At 44.1% G+C, this 15509-nt stretch overlaps 2 protein-coding genes across 4 annotated transcripts; one reads left to right on the forward strand and one right to left on the reverse strand.

Moving 5' to 3' along the window:
* The first annotated feature begins 167 nt into the window (after nt 1–167).
* med24 (mediator complex subunit 24) lies at nt 168–12029 on the forward strand. 2 transcript variants are annotated; one of them, XM_070990951.1, is made up of 26 exons: nt 168–261; nt 538–668; nt 782–864; nt 959–997; nt 1085–1158; nt 1495–1718; nt 1992–2103; nt 2190–2340; nt 3197–3310; nt 4139–4192; nt 4355–4437; nt 4578–4664; nt 4857–4968; nt 5092–5234; nt 5463–5500; nt 5614–5696; nt 5918–6096; nt 6316–6415; nt 6806–6981; nt 7092–7356; nt 8435–8616; nt 8702–8795; nt 8982–9081; nt 10214–10294; nt 11085–11233; nt 11629–12011. In XM_070990951.1, the coding sequence occupies exons 2-26, from the start codon at nt 539–541 to the stop codon at nt 11743–11745; spliced, it is 2970 nt and encodes a 989-aa protein (XP_070847052.1). In that variant the 5' UTR covers nt 168–261; nt 538; the 3' UTR covers nt 11746–12011. The 2 variants fall into 2 exon arrangements, with proteins under 2 accessions (XP_070847052.1, XP_070847053.1); XM_070990952.1 differs by having other exon boundaries at nt 176–261; nt 4869–4968; nt 11629–12029.
* A 384-nt stretch (nt 12030–12413) lies between these two features.
* On the reverse strand, nt 12414–15149 carry csf3a (colony stimulating factor 3 (granulocyte) a). Of its 2 annotated transcripts, none has more exons than XM_070990755.1 (5): nt 15091–15149; nt 14426–14598; nt 13518–13625; nt 13284–13424; nt 12414–13194 (listed from the first exon to the last, which is right to left on the reverse strand). In XM_070990755.1, exons 1-5 carry the CDS (start codon nt 15104–15106, stop codon nt 13006–13008), a joined length of 627 nt encoding a protein of 208 aa, XP_070846856.1. In that variant the 5' UTR covers nt 15107–15149; the 3' UTR covers nt 12414–13005. The 2 variants fall into 2 exon arrangements, with proteins under 2 accessions (XP_070846856.1, XP_070846857.1); XM_070990756.1 differs by lacking the exon at nt 15091–15149 and adding an exon at nt 14957–15030.
* Nucleotides 15150–15509: the final 360 nt, after the last annotated feature.

Genomic DNA, 15509 nt, shown 5'->3' on the forward strand with positions numbered 1-15509 from the left:
CCCCGACTTTGTCAGGCAGTAGTGAGCGTTCATTCTTAAACTTGAAAAGTGCGACATCTTGTGACTTCGGTAAGTACTCTTGCCGTTCAGTGTTGAGCAGTTGGTCCCGTTTTAACCAATCCGCGGAAAGAATACTGAGACGTCACGAGAGTGACCAATGAACGCTTATGTCTTTAACATCAAAAATGGCGTCTATTGTATTATGAAGCGGAGGAGCTACAAACAAGTATCTTTTAGGTTTTGAAAACCTTTAAAAGTCAGGTAAGCATCACATTCAGTTGTAGGGTAATGTGGCTCGGGTTCCCCCATTTATTGTGATATTCTTGTGTTTTTGCATCCAGCAAAACAACTTTACCTTAATCAATTAGATAATGAATGGCATCGGCAGCTAACGGCTAACGTCAGCTAGGCAAATGATGAACAACGTTGCTGAAGTAAGCCAGACTGAGTGGTATCCCACTACGAAATAGCGTTGCTTTAATGGCTGTGTCTTGGAAATCGCTTTTACTTTGACAACTGTGCGGTCGTTGCTACCAGGATGAAGGTGGTCAATCTGAAGCAAGCCATTCTACAGGCATGGAAGGAACGCTGGAGTGACTACCAGTGGGCCATTAACATCAAGAAAAACTTTCCAAAGGGAGCGACATGGGACTACCTTAACCTTGCAGGTTAGAGTAAAGATAGTAAAGGTCCCCAGGCATCCTGCTAATTATTTTTATTTTACACCAGTTATTTTATTGTTATTTCTGTTGTGGCTTTAATTGCTGTTTGCGTATTCCAGAGGCCCTGATGGAGCAGGCGATGATTGGCCCCTCTCCTAACCCCCTTATTTTGTCGTACCTGAAATATGCTATAAGTTCCCAGGTGAGAGAAAAAGCGGTGCAGATGAAAAATGAGCAGTGTGTCAAACTGTGTTTATGTTAATTTGCAAGTTGTAAACGTTATCATCTCTCTGTAGATGGTGTCTTATTCCAGTGTGCTTACAGCCATCAGCAAGGTAATTACTGCTTGATGGAAATTATGGTATCATGCATTTTACTATAAAATATAAGAAGTTTTCATGATTATGTCTCTTCTTTGATAGTTTGAGGATTTTTCCCGGGAGCTGTGTGTCAAATCACTGTTGGAGATAATGGACATGTTTTGCCATCGCCTCAGGTATGCAGAATTATCCATGACAGTATTGTCCTGCTCAACCAGTATTATATATTTTTCCACCCTAACAAGTCTCACACATAATGGCATCAATGATAATGTTCGTTTTATATGCCTTGTGTGCTGTAAGGATAAAGGATATTTGTCTGTAATGACTCCTAATGCACAGCTCAGGGTCTTTGGGCATGGCATCTTTATTATGTCAGCCTAATGATTGACTTTTTTTACAGCGTGCCTACACATTTGATTTCTAAAATGTGAATTTGGTTTTGGAAAAAAATTTGTTTCTTCTCATTTAAAATACCTCTGACTCGCTGCTTCTCATCTCTGACTCTAAAGCTGTCACGGGAAAGCAGAAGAATGCATCGGGCTGTGCCGGGCTCTGTTGGGAGTGGTAGTGTGGCTGCTGCAGGGCTGTGCCTGGTACTGTGAGAGGCTTAGAGAACTGGGTCCAGCAACCAGCACAGAGGCCAGTCTGAGAGCTTGCCAGGAGAGGCTTCACACTCTGATGAACAGCACCAAGAACAGAGCCCTGGTCCACATCGCTCGGCTGGAGGAACAAGGTGTTACAATATTCTGTGTGCATGTGTTTACATAAGATTGCGCATAATGCAGAAGGGCAAACATTATATTTTGCTTTTAATATGATCGTGGTTCTGCCCTTCCAAAGCTACATGAAAACAACCCATAAACCTAAATGACAATTGACAGTGACAGTGATGAGAGTCATCAGTGATTGTCTGAAAAAAAAAAAAATCGGTTTCACTAAAATCTTATTGTGCGTGATTGTAATGAGCCAAATATCTTATAGTGTTTCTGCTGCTATTCCTCCACAGGCTCCTGGAGCAATGTGGAGCAGTCAATGCTGAAAGTGACGGACGGCCTCGGCAGTGTACCGAACCAGACGCTGAGAACTAAGTTAGAGGAGAGCTTGTCACTCGTGAAAGGGTGAAGATTCCCACCTCATTCTTAAATCTTGAATACACAGAGCTGTTTAACTTTGGCGTGACACTAACTCTTCACTCTTTTCTCAGTATCCCCCTGATGCTGTCTGTGCAGTGTGACCCTCTGCTCCATGCCGCCTTCCCGTCCGTCCACGCCTTCATCATGCTGGAAGGGACCATGAATCTGACAGGGGAGACACAGCCACTGGTGGAGCAGCTGATGATGATCAAGAGAATGCAGGTGAGCATTTCATTGCAGAGAAATGTTATGTTAAGTCTGCTTTAAAGTACCATGCCTGGTGGCAGATAAAAATTCCAGGCGATGCCTATGATTCTACCAGAGGCGCCGCAGCATGTTTCAGACACATCCCAGAAGCAGCTCTCTGCTCTTCTCTGAGGCCTCGTCTATTTTTGACGGGGAGAAGAAGAAGAAGAATTGGAGGGACAGTCCCCTTTATTAGTCACACAACAACTACATCACACACACGCCATGCAGATTTTGGCGAAATTTGTCCTCTGCCTTTATCCCATCCTGGTCACCTTCCTCCACGGCAGAACAGGAGTGGTGGGCTGCCATCTGACCGGCGCCTGGGGACCCAATCTCTTTCGTCACCATTGGTCAGGTGGTGATCTTCTTGCATGTTTTTAGTGGGGGTATATTTAAGGAGGATACCCCAGGTGAACACGGGGAGAACATGCAAGCTCCACACAGAAAGGCCCTTTTCGTCAAGCAGCAGGCACCGAAGGCATGGTGGAGGACACGCCACCAGCGCCCACCCCCGAAACCCGGGACCTTCTAGCTGTGAGGCGACAGCGTTACCACCGTTCCACCATGCCACCGACAGAAGCTGCTTCAAGCTGCACAGAGCAGATTGAACCAGAGAGGAAGTCAGACACAGGAGCAGCACAGAGAACCCAGTCATTTTTCAAAATAAAACACAGATTTCTGAACATGTATAAACAATAAACATAAAACATAACCCAATAAAATGCAGCCATGACCGGTAGAATTGAACTGTAACAAACTGGAATTGCTGTTAAGTGAATTTTTTTTGTTTTTTTAGCAGCAGACTTCTCAAATTGTTTGTCCTCCTCAGCGGATCCCGGCTCCTCTTTTTGTCCTGGAGATCTGGAAGGCCTGCTTCACTGGCCTCATTGAGTCACCAGAGGGCACAGAGGAGCTCAAATGGACCGCCTTCACCTTCCTCAAAGTAAGATCCATTTCAGAGATGAGGTTTCTTTGTCTGTCCTTTTTTTGTCTCAAGTGTTTGTTGTCCTTTTCATTTTAAATTAATGTCAAAAGTTACTGATGGTGTTTTGAGCGAAGTTTGAACTTCCATCCATCCATCCATTATCTATACCGCCTATCCCTTTCGGGGTTGCGGGGGACTGGAGCCTATCCCAGCTACAATGGGCGAGAGGCGGGGTACACCCTGAACCGGTCGCCAGCCGATTGCAGGAAGTTTGAACTTGATTAGTTTATTTTCTCTTTTAAGTTTGGATATTATTTCCATTTTACACACTTAAGTCAACTCTCATTACGCCTACAGACTATCCATCCCAGTCACTTGACCTCTGATTTATGTACTTTGTTATGTATTATGCTATCTTTATTATTTATTACATATTACACGATATTATACTGTACTCTGAATTATATACTATATCACTACATTCATCACATACTACCCTTATATCCCACAGCAGGGCTCCAGACTGTGACCATTTAGTCACATTTTGCCAGTTTTACATATCTTTGTCTATATTTATTTTTTAGGTTGTTTATCTGTGCTTATTTCTGTCACAGCTTCTGGACAACCACCGATTGTCCCTCCTGGGGTTCAATAAAGGCTTGTCTCATCATTCGCCTTGATTGACTTTTGTCTGCTTTTGCGTGCACAAATCAATTTAGTTGAAACCAGGTTAAATGATTTACATTGGATTCTCTGTGAGCTATGTCCACCAGTGACCGAATGCATGAGCGTTGTGACATCTATGCAACATGCAACTCAACCGAAGAATTTGTTTCTTTATGCTAGATCCCTCAAGTTCTGCTCCGACTAAAGAAGTATCCTCTGGGTGACAAAGGACAGGTAAAACAATTGAGCCACTCACGTTTCTCTACCAAATGAACACATTTAATCATGAGCATTCACTGCTGTAAAGCAGCCATGATCTTAAAAAGCAACCATGTTTAAAATGTAATGTGATGAACCTTCACTGTCACCTTTAAACATGGCAAATGTATTTTCCAGGACTTCATGGAGGATGTGAATGTTGCATTTCAGTACTTACTCAAGCTCACACCGCTACTGGACAAAGCAGATCAGAGATGCAAGTAAGTGCTCTGAAATCTTGCTCCAACCATCTTCACGGCCTGAAATCTCATTTGAAGACATTTTACAAAAGAAATCCAGCCAAATGCTCGGTAAGCCAACACTGTGACGCTTATCGTTTCTCTCGTGCTTCTCCACGCAGTTGTGACTGCCTCGGCATGCTCTTACAGGAGTGTAATAAGCTCGGCCTGCTGTCAGACTCGAACACAACCTGCCTCACTTCAAAACGGTACGGGCTCCTATCTCACACTGATTTTCTTCTATATCGTCTTCTATATTTTCTGAACTGAAATGATCACAGATGGAATTTTGTTCACCGTATTCACACAGTACACCGTATCCCCCAAACCCCTCCGCCCCGTCTCTTGCCTCTCCTCTGCCCCTTCCTTCCCGTCCCTCTCCTCCTGCAAATTTGATTCAGGACTGAGGACAGGGAGTTCGCCCCAAGGCTAAAGACAGCTGAAAATGCTAACATCCAGCCTAACCCAGGCCTCATCCTGAGAGCAGAGCCCACTGTCACCAATATTCTCAAGGTAGAGCACCATAACCTGATCTAAGCTGGACAGGACATTCTCAGTGTATGGCGGTGTTGATGTACTAAGTAGAGTACACTTTTATATAAAGAAGAACACAACTCTTCCTTTCTCATTCATTAGACGGTAGATGCGGACCACTCCAAGTCCCCGGAGGGCCTTTTGGGGGTCCTGGGACACATGTTGTCCGGAAAGAGCCTTGATCTGCTCTTGGCAGCAGCAGCAGCCACTGGGAAACTCAAATCCTTTGCCCGGAAGTTCATTAAGTGAGTAAATGCGAAGTAGAGTTGCAAGTTAAGACAAATGGTCCCCTCAGTCACCAGGATCATCACTCATGGAATGACTTGCATGTTCGTTTACAAGCATGCTTTAAAGGGTGGCAGACTGTTAATGTTGCTGTGTTTACCCAGTTGGAAACTCCAGTCAGTCTAGGAAGTGAATTTTTAACATGTTTCATATCTTGTAATGTGCTTTTCTTTTGTTTTTTTTTCTAGGCTCAATGAGTTTCCCAAGCACATAAGCGGCGAAGGATGTGAGTTCAAATTCAAGAGTGGCATGTTCCAATGTGGGAATTTCTGTCTGCACTGACGTGGTATTCATTAGATGAGATACTAACGTTGAAGCTTTTTCCCTCCTGTCCCTCAGCCAAGTCGGCGTCAGTACGAGCCCTGCTCTTCGACATCTCCTTCCTCATGCTCTGCCATGTGGTGCAGACATATGGCTCTGAGGTTAGTTCACGGCAATTCAAGCTCGTCAGGAAAAGGTATAATGACGTTCAAGGGTTGAGTGTCCTGCGCGGACTTTACTGCAAGTCAGTCTGCTCTTTCAGCGTAAGGCCACAAGATGTCCAGAGAGCGCTGTGCAGTAGAGGCCCAGCATTCTCTGCAGCACCTCTGCTTGTACGTCGATTCGATCTGTCTACATGGCTGCCCCTGTCTCTCCTTTCCAGGTGATCCTGTCAGACCCCAGCCCCTCAGGGGAGACACCCTTCTTTGAGACATGGCTGCAGACATGTATGCCTGAGGAGGGCAAGACTCTGAACCCAGACCACCCGTGCTTCAGACCAGAGCCTGGCAAAGTGGAGAGCCTGGTCACCCTGCTGAACAACTCCTCAGAGATGAAACTAGTGTAAGTTTCAGACTAATCACCAATTAAAGAGCTGCTTTGAAACTTTAAACGTTGCCAGCTGAGATTCTGGACAGATTCATCCACCACAGCGATGACTTGCACATTCAGTGTTTCATTTTTATTTTCGTTTCAGTTACTCTGATGTAAAGATAATTTCTTAATAAAACCCAGCAATGCTTTAAAAATGGAACTTCCTCTGACATTTCTTTGTTGTGACAGTCAGGTGAAATGGCATGAAATCTGCCTCAGCACTCCTGCAGCCATCCTGGAAGTTCTGAATGCGTGGGAGAATGGTGTTCTTTCTGTGGAGGCGGTGCAGGTCTGTCCAACTTTAATGTTCTTACTTTTTTTTTTATTTCCCTTCCTGTGACTGGAAAATATTCTTGTGAGATTTCCTGAAATTCAGCTCATATGATACTCAGGCAACCTCCCTAACCATTGCATGTTGAGAATTCGCTCTTTCCTGCTTTTGTTGTTGACTCATTTCTCAAGTGAGCATGACGTATTCTGTGGAAGCTGACGAATAGCAATGTGTTAAGAACTTGCAACAGCAGTGACGTCCCAGAGTTCTAAAGATCTAGCCGACTTCTCATTTTCTTCTCCTTTTCCATTCAAGTTTTGGCATCGCGCGCTGTGAAAGAACGTAGTTTTAACCAGAATCCGCCTCCCTTCCTCTTTTCTCGATGCTGTCATCCTTATCTGAGTGTAGAAGATCACTGACAACATCAAGGGAAAGGTGTGCAGCATGGCAATCTGTGCTGTGGCCTGGCTGGTGGCCCACGTCAGGATGCTGGGGAGGGACGAGAGGGAGAAGCCCCAGACTATGATCCGGCAGCTTGTAACCCCGCTGTATGGGGAGAACACTCTGCAGTTTTACAATGAACGGTACACACGAGTGAAACACACACCAGCTTGCACTCACAGCTGCCCATGATCATTTGGGTTCATTTATCCCATCTCTTCATGACGTCCTCTCTCCTCCACACTCTCACCAGCGTGATCATCATGAGTTCCATCATGGAGCACATGTGCGCTGATGTCTTCCAACAAACGGCCGCCACCCTGCGCCCCCCGGTGGAGGGCCAGGAGCCGATCCCCTACCGCAACCTGCTGCCGGCTAAAGACCCCATACACATGGCCCTCAGCAAGCAGTTCCAGGCGGTGCTGCGCAAAGGCTGGGTGGACAGCCGGGCGCTGCATCTCTTTGAGAGTCTTCTCAACATGGGAGGGGTCTTCTGGTTCACTAACAATTTGGTGAAGGTAGGAGGACCAAGAAAAGGTGCCGATAGCTTGAAGATCTGTTATATTCTTGATTATTTGTTTAAAAAAAAAAAAGCTGAAAAATGCCCGTCACAGTTTAATCCAGCCTCAGATGAGGTCTTCAAAAGTCTTGCTTTGTCCAACTAACCATCAAAAACCCAGAGAAATTCAGTTTATTATAATAAGGAAATGCAGCAAATAAACATTTTCATAACTTGGAAGCATCAAAATTAACAAAAGGATTAACCGCTAATCAAAGTAGTTACCAAATAATTGTCTGTTTATTGACTTCAGTTAATCAGCTGTTCATTGTTGTTCCATTTACAACAAGCATTCATGGTCTGTTCCATTTCTGACCAATTGTGGGTCAACACAATGATTATGGTAGATTAGATTATGCTACATGTTCGGGACCATATTTAGATTTTTAGATTCCTCTGGTTTACACCCATGCTACAGAGGTCACTGTGGGATTTACCATCTGTCATGTCATATGTGGGATGATCTGGAATTTATTTTTACAGTATTAGAAGCAGTCTGCTGCTCAGGGAATGAGGCTAGTTGTGACTTCATTGTTTTATATTTTGGATTTTGGTATATGTGGGTAAAACGCCACGAACAGACAGACTTTTTACAGGGTTATTTAAAGGTACCCTGTGCAGTTCTGTTGTTAACAAACCTGGTCCAGGTCACATGATTTCCACCAAAAAGCTTTGCATGTGGCTCTTTGGACTCATAAAATGCATTGAGTGCAATGCCAGTTTGTTTTTTGAATGTAGTTTATATCCATATTTGCTATATTTGCTAGCCAGCTAACAGTTTTCGTTTTTCATGGCTTTACACTGTATTTTTTTGCACATCAACGCCACCAACGAGTGGAATAGCATGAAGCCATCTGCAAGACTGTATGAGTCATGCATGATCGTGCGCATCCAAAACAAGAACATTGCTCCATCACACCACTAGTGGTCAAAATTCCCCCTGCAAGCTTTTTTTAAGATGATCAAAGGTGCATGCAAAGAGATTTTAACTGTCAGTCAAGTTACTCATGTAACTGGAGCGTGGGGTCTTTTTCCAGGAGCTGCTAAAGGAGACTCGACAGGAGTGGGCCAATCGGGTGGTGGAGTTACTCTACAGCATCTTCTGCCTGGACACTCAGCAGATCACCCTCACCCTGCTGGGCACCATACTGCCCGACCTGCTCACGGACTCCGCCCACTGGCACAGCCTTGCCGACCCACCTGGAAGAGCACTGGCCAAGTAAGAGAAGCCCGATACTTTGATGCTGAGCGTTTTCGACATTTTGGGAACTGGTATAACCTTTACTCTCCCGATGACTCCTCAGGCTGTGTGTGTGGTGCGCGCTCAGCTCTTACTCCTCTCACCACAAAGGCCCCTTCTCAGCCCGTCAGCGCAAAAGGCAGCGAGAAGATATTGAGGTAATGTGTCATAAGGATTGTGTGTCGTGTGACTCATGAAAATGATATTTTCAGCGTGAGAAACTAACGTGGAAATTTGTGAATAATGTGATCTAATTTCTTGTAATTGGTAGAGACAATAGCATTAACTATTGTTTTAAGGATTCCCAATACAGTTGAGTCTAACATGTGTTTTAATGGCTGCAGGACTACAACAGCCTCTTTCCCTTGGATGACACTCAACCCTCTAAACTCATGCGTCTGCTCAGCTCCAACGAGGATGAGCCTGTAGCACTCTCCAGTCCAGGTCGGTCTGTTAACGTGAGCTTTTTAATACACGGTTGAATTATGAAGCCTGTGGCCTTTCTGTCATTCGTCTGTCAGTCTGATGGGGATTATGCAAATACCAGATGGGGTTCAAAAGCAAATGGACTTTCTGAGACCCTGCTACCGGCAAGTTGCTTCTTGTAAGTGCTTCTAACTGAATCAGAGGAGCATAAGCAAACTTGCTGTCATAAACCAGATCCGTCTCAACCTTAATTATGTGTCAAGCATCTTACCTGTAAACAGGTTCTGACTTGAACGCTGCAGTTTACTGCAAGGTTTTTGCTTCGAACAATTCAGTGCTGTACAACAGGAAGGAGATTGATTCTTGAGGGCAGTTGAGATGATCTGTTACGGATCCAAAGTACTCTTTTAACCCTGCTTTCGACCTGACTGACGTGGTGAGCATTCATACCAACCACTTTGGGAATTTTCACTTTTAGCTACAGCTACATAAAAAAAATCCCCAGAAAGGCCACCACAGATCAGCTTGTTGCATGACTTAGGAAAAAATGCCCAAGCTATTTTGTGTGGTGTTATTGAGACTGAAACTAAGAAGGTTTTTTTTCTTGTAACCCAAAGTCAAGTAAACTTCACTTATTCCACTGAAAAGACAAGTCATTTAGAAACTGAGCATCCTCATGAAATGCTGCTGACGGTTAAATCTGTTTGTCTGTTTGAATCTATTTATACCTGTAGCTATAAATAACTGTTTTTAGTCTTTAATGATGAGTTTGATTCACAGTCGCCCTTGCTTTTGGTGTAGTGGGAAATAGACTTTGGATTTGAATATATGGATAATAAAATCAGCCATTCAGCTTTGAAAAGAAATTGAAATGTGTCTAACGAGTTATTTTAGGAACAGAAGATTATGTAAAACTGCGATGGAAGGAAGCCCTTTCGGCTTGCGCAAAGGGAATTTCCCCTCGAGGGACGAATAAAGGAATATTGAATTGAATTCAGTCAAGATTTTGTCAGCCACTGACAGAATACTTGACCGATAACTTCCTTGTGCAGCTTCTGTTTGTTTGTGTTTTGTTTTTTTTTCTCAAATGGCAAAATAAAATCCAAACAAAACAAATCCTCTCTCTCTCACATCACGTGTTTTCTGACAGGGGACCGATCGATGAGCAGTTCCCTCTCGGCTTCACAGCTCCACACTGTCAACATGAGGGACCCTCTCAACAGAGTCCTGGGTGAGAGTCTTTTTGCCTGCATGCTGCACAGAGACATGAACCAACATCTGTTTAGTCTGCATGCCTCCATTACAACCTCCTTTATGAGTAAGAGCTGACTGACTAATGACAGAAAACTCCTGAATAGAGCCCGCTGTTGGTGGGCCAACACGTTACTGAGACACTTTATTTCGGTCTTTCCCTCAATTTGTTGCCCAACATGGAAATGGTTTATAATTGTATTTAATCTCCATAAACAGATACAGAATGTGAGCCAGTAGACTAGATTTTGGTATCAGCAGTGTTCTGGTTTCTGTTTGTGCTCCAAGTAGTACTGACCAATCACATTGGAGAGGGTTTTGGTTGCATACAGGTATCAGCCTGTGTGCAGCACAAAAAAGCAAGTTGCTAATCAGACTGTTAACAATGAACAGCACACAGACAGGGAAGTCTTGGTCTGGGTATTCTTTAGCCAGATATCCGTTAGCTACCCCAGAAACCCTGAAACACTGTTAACCCCCAGAGGCTAAATTGTAACTATTCAATAGCTGGTTCTGAAATTTAATTCACATTTTTAACCACCTTTTTAATGTGCTGCAGTCACTGTTTACTGGCAGTTTGCCAGTTCTGCTCTGACAAAACAAGTGTTGGATAACATTTGATTAAAATAAGTATTTCTTTGGAGAGGTAAAGATTCTCATTATAATCCCCCACAATAACTGCCAGTTACCTCAGGAGAAATTCCGTAAACATATGAACGTGGGAATACTTCAACCATGACAATTCAGACTGCCTGTTCTCGTCTCCTCAGCCAACCTGTTCCTCCTCATTTCCTCCATCGTGGGCTCCAAGATGGCGGGACCTCACACCCAGTTTGTGCAGAGTTTCATCGAGGAGTGTGTTGAGTGCCTGGAGCAGGGAAGTCGTGGAAGCATCCTGCAGTTCATGCCCTTCACCATGGTGAGTTATGAGCTGGGAGGGGAGGTCAGACAGGTGAGAGATAAGGAGGGAGATGAGTGGCTGTTGCATCAGGCGTTTTTGGGAAGGGTTTGGAATTTCTTCTTAAATGAAGAGTTTGTTCTGCTGGTTGTAAACTCATTTTTCAGGAGCGCTTTGTTGAAGAGTGATAAGACAATCAAGGGTCAAGGGTGTTTGTTGTTGAGTCACTGTGGTGGTGCTTTGCCCGTGCAAAAGGACCAACATGCCCTGAAAACCAGAGCAAAGGTCTAAACTTTCCCTCCAAACAATCATGCCCAGACTTCTCCGTGCCTTGAGCAACACCATGCCTGTTCAACTATTTCCTCAGATGCACTAAAGCTGTAAAATGACGGTCATTCGTCTTTTTGTGCCTGCAGGTTTCTGAGCTTGTGAAGCTGCCTGCTTTGGCAAAACCTCGAGTTGTCCTGGCCATCACTGACCTGACTCTGCCGCTGGGGAGGAGAGTGGCTGCCAAAGCTATCTCTGCCCTGTAAGCTTCGGGTTTAAATGTAACCTTGGTACCAGACTGACCCCCTGCTGGCCCAGTGTCTCAGTGGGTGAAGTGGAGCCAACGGTTAAAGAAGCCCAGCTTAATGTTTGATCATCTGTTGAGAGTAGCTCTGAACCTGCCTGCATTGTCCATTTAAAGGGATTGTCTTTGCTGGAAAATAAACAACCATGTCTCTGTTACCACTGCTTTTCTATTGTTTTTCACTCGAAGAAATGTGTAAATAAGTTTTAAAATAAAAACCCCATAATGAAGATTGGCTGTTTCTACTGCGTGTGTTTCCTTTATTATACGATCAGGACCATGTAACCGTTACATTTGACCACATTTTAGAAGTTACGGTAACATGAGATCAGAAAGCTGTGACCTCAAACCATGAGTCAGTTGAATGGTCACATGCTAGCGAGGTTGCCACATGACCCTACGTACAACGGACGGCGGGCCATCCTCTGAATGACACAGGCTCGTGGTTATCAGCGCTTGCAACACTTCCTCAAGGAAATCTGTCTGGCAGCGTGGCAGAAATACTGAAGCCTCTATTTCACTTTTAGTTGCACTTCTCTATCGCCATATCAGCCTCACTGGAATTTTAGAAATAATTTCATTGATGAGGCGTCTGTGTGCGTGTGGCCGTTGACAAAAAGGAACCGTTCTCCTTTCAGAAAAGTTTACTTTATTGGAAGAACAGAAAATGAAAACATCCATTTTTTTTTTAATCATACAAAGACAGATTCATACAAAAATAATAGTTTCATTGAAACATCTTGCAGATCATTTTAATCATTGATTAGTCCTTAATGGTGCCCCCAGCCTCCTAAAATGAGTGTTAATAGAGTTCTCAACTTCCTGCTTGGCTACACATATATATTTTTTTTTTATTAAACCCTGCTATAGAGTTATTAGTTTATTTCTTGAGCGGCTTTAATGTAAATATACATGTTTATTTTAGTCAGACTAGAGGATGGTTTGATTTTCAATTATTGCTATGTAATGTAGGCTTAATGAAGCACTTGCTGTTGCCAGCAAAAGGAGGACTAATGAGAGATATTAAGCTTTGCTATCAAAAATAAATTCCCTAAATAAATATTTGACGTTCCAATTAAATAAATACATATAAATAAAAAAAATAGATGCAAATAATAAATAATTTTCAACAGATAAATAAATAAATGCCATAATAAAAAATGGCCGGTCAAGGTACGTTTTGGACATGAGCCAAAAGCAGTCAGGGTGCGGCGTCTATTGGTCAGCTCTTTGTGTCCTCACTGCTCCGGTCCAGACTCCTGAGGCAGCGGACCACGTCCTGCCCGAAGGACTGGAGCTGCACCAGAGTCAGGTGCGCTGCCACCTGAACCTCATAGTCCCCCGGCAGATGTAAGGCGACGGTGGCTGGTGTGGGCTGCACCGCGGCCTCTCCTTGGACCATTTTCAGAATCTGCCGGGAAACACAAAACAACATCATGAACGGTGCGTCGACGTCAGGATGATCCGCCACGAAAGACAAATTTAGAGGTATTCTCCCACCTTATTGATCTGAATGCCGAGGTCTCTGATGTCGGCCAGCAGCTCTGTCACTCTGTCTTTGTTTTCCAGGCGAGGGGACACGGAGGTCAGCAAGGTGCGGTGCAGCTGAAGACCCTCAGACACGCGTCTCAAACAGGTCTCCTGATTGGACAGAACAGCAGCACACTGATCATGTCCTCTGTTTTTTCAAACCCTTTTGTTGTCCACAGGATGATTCCCCTTGAAGATGCTTACCAAAGTGAAGTTTTCTGACACGACTCTGAGCACAGGCGCGGAGGGGATGCCGATAGTGGAGGCCATCAGCGTAAGCTTTGCGTTTTCAGAGGAATTGAGCTTCAGGGCCTGTGGCGGAGAGACAGTTAGGCGATGTTAGGGACAGACAGCAGCTTGGCACGCAACAGGAAGCACGCATGTCCTCAGTGCTCTTGCTGTGGTTGCAGAATTACTCCTGTACTTCAGTAAAAGCAGCGCAATGTCAAGATACTCCATTACAAATAAAAGTCACGGATGAAAAATCTACTGCGAAATGTACTTTAAGTGTCCAAAGTACTCACAGTGAAGCATGTCTGTGTTGTGTTTTATGACGGGTTATTAACATTGCGCTACTAATCTGACCTGTTTCACTAAGTTTCATCTGGGTGATGCATCATATATTATAAGATGTTTACAGGCTTTCTACTGTCTAACCTGCAGTGTTCAGTGAATGTAATGCAATGCATTAAGTACCGAGAAGAAGCCATGAAAGCATGTCCGGGTTTGACAGACTTTGGACACTGATGCCGGGCCCTTTTTAGCAGTTTCATTTTGATGCTTGCTCTTTTTTTTAGCAGTTTTATTACTGCTTAAACTCAGCTAGTGATACCGGTCCCACCCCGGCAACAAGTAGTACTTATACTGATAATACTACCTAATTCCAACCCATCTCAGTTATTTATTACATGAATGCCGATTGCTGTGCATCTAATGATTTAGCAAGTCATTATCCAGCCTGTCAGACCTGTAACAGCGTCACTGCCAGGCTTAGTCACGCAGAAGTCCCTCTCTTTGCGCTCAATGGGGCAGAATTACCGCAGCAGCCTCACAGCTGTTTTAAAACACATTCAATCCAAACGGAACAAGCGCCACCACCCACTGCCTCTCACCTCGGAGCGAATGCAAGATTTGTGCGCGTCGGGAATGGCGTGCAGGATCTTTTCCGTTAAGCCGCGGCTCCTCTGCACCATCTCCTGAGATTGCGGATCCTCAACAAGTGCGCTCCTCTCCGGCAGAGGTGCGCTGCGGGCGAACGTGGCCATGTAGCAGGGAATGGCGAAGACTGCAAGAGGAGGAAATCAAAATGTCACCGCAGGGGTATGAAGACGATCCGCTTTTGTGCATCCAGTACAGAATGTGTGTGCGTGAGTGAGGAAGAGGAGGAGGACAACGGGCAGAACAAAGCTCGGCTGTCTCCTCAGCAGCTCCTCTGTGCTGCAGCACCGGGCACGTCTCCCCTCAGGCTCAATGACTGCATGAGTTTAGATTAGTCGCTGTAATGTGAAACCCTGAGCCAAAAGTAACTACAGCATTTAAACACAGCCAAAATGGCAGTCTGAGCGGATATAAACTCTTAATAAATATAAAATGTACTCCTTAAAACTGCTCCAAATGCTTTGAAATGAACTTTGCTGTAATACCAGTTAATTAGTAGTCCAAAGGTTTGTGCTGAATGGGTCCTTGTGGCTCTTCCTCTGAGTCTCTGCAGTGTCTGGACATGATCAGCAGGGAATAGAAAGCAGCATTTCACAAGCATTACCTCACTACTACTCACCAATCAGGATGTTCATGGCCTCTGTTGAGGAATGTCTTTAAGAATTGACCTCAAGTGAGCTCTATTCATGATTTATAGTACACTTATTGTCATATATATAGGGGTCCAGGTCCATGGAGAGGGTTTTCCCATCATTTGTTCATCTGAAGGAGTCTCATTATGAGTGACAGGAGATTTCCATGAAATGTACACATTTAGATTCAGAGCCCTGTCATTTTTTTTGAGAAGCCTAACTTATTTGGAGTCGAATTGTGGAACTGATAATGACATTACTGACAATTTAATGATTACATTTTGCCTGTGCACAGTATTGGATTTTCTTTTAAACACATTTCACAAAATAATAGTAGCTCTTAAGACATTTTGTCCAAGAAAATCCACCAAAAATTACATAACATTATAACAAATAAAACTAGAGA

This window comes from Chaetodon trifascialis, chromosome 21 (assembly GCF_039877785.1).
Source record: "Chaetodon trifascialis isolate fChaTrf1 chromosome 21, fChaTrf1.hap1, whole genome shotgun sequence".
In the NCBI taxonomy this organism is placed as follows: domain Eukaryota; kingdom Metazoa; phylum Chordata; class Actinopteri; order Chaetodontiformes; family Chaetodontidae; genus Chaetodon; species Chaetodon trifascialis.

Excerpts from the sequence above, each read along its gene's own strand:
- med24 (XM_070990951.1), top strand. The coding sequence starts at position 539 with ATGAAGGTGGTCAATCTGAAGCAAGCCATTCTACAGGCATGGAAGGAA. Across the intron at positions 1,159-1,494 it reads ATGTTTTGCCATCGCCTCAG|CTGTCACGGGAAAGCAGAAG; the intron begins GTATGCAGAATT and ends CTGACTCTAAAG. Across the intron at positions 8,796-8,981 it reads GGCAGCGAGAAGATATTGAG|GACTACAACAGCCTCTTTCC; the intron begins GTAATGTGTCAT and ends TAATGGCTGCAG.
- csf3a (XM_070990755.1), bottom strand. Across the intron at positions 13,626-14,425 it reads AATCTTGCATTCGCTCCGAG|GCCCTGAAGCTCAATTCCTC; the intron begins GTGAGAGGCAGT and ends TCTCCGCCACAG. Across the intron at positions 13,425-13,517 it reads TGTCAGAAAACTTCACTTTG|GAGACCTGTTTGAGACGCGT; the intron begins GTAAGCATCTTC and ends CTGTCCAATCAG.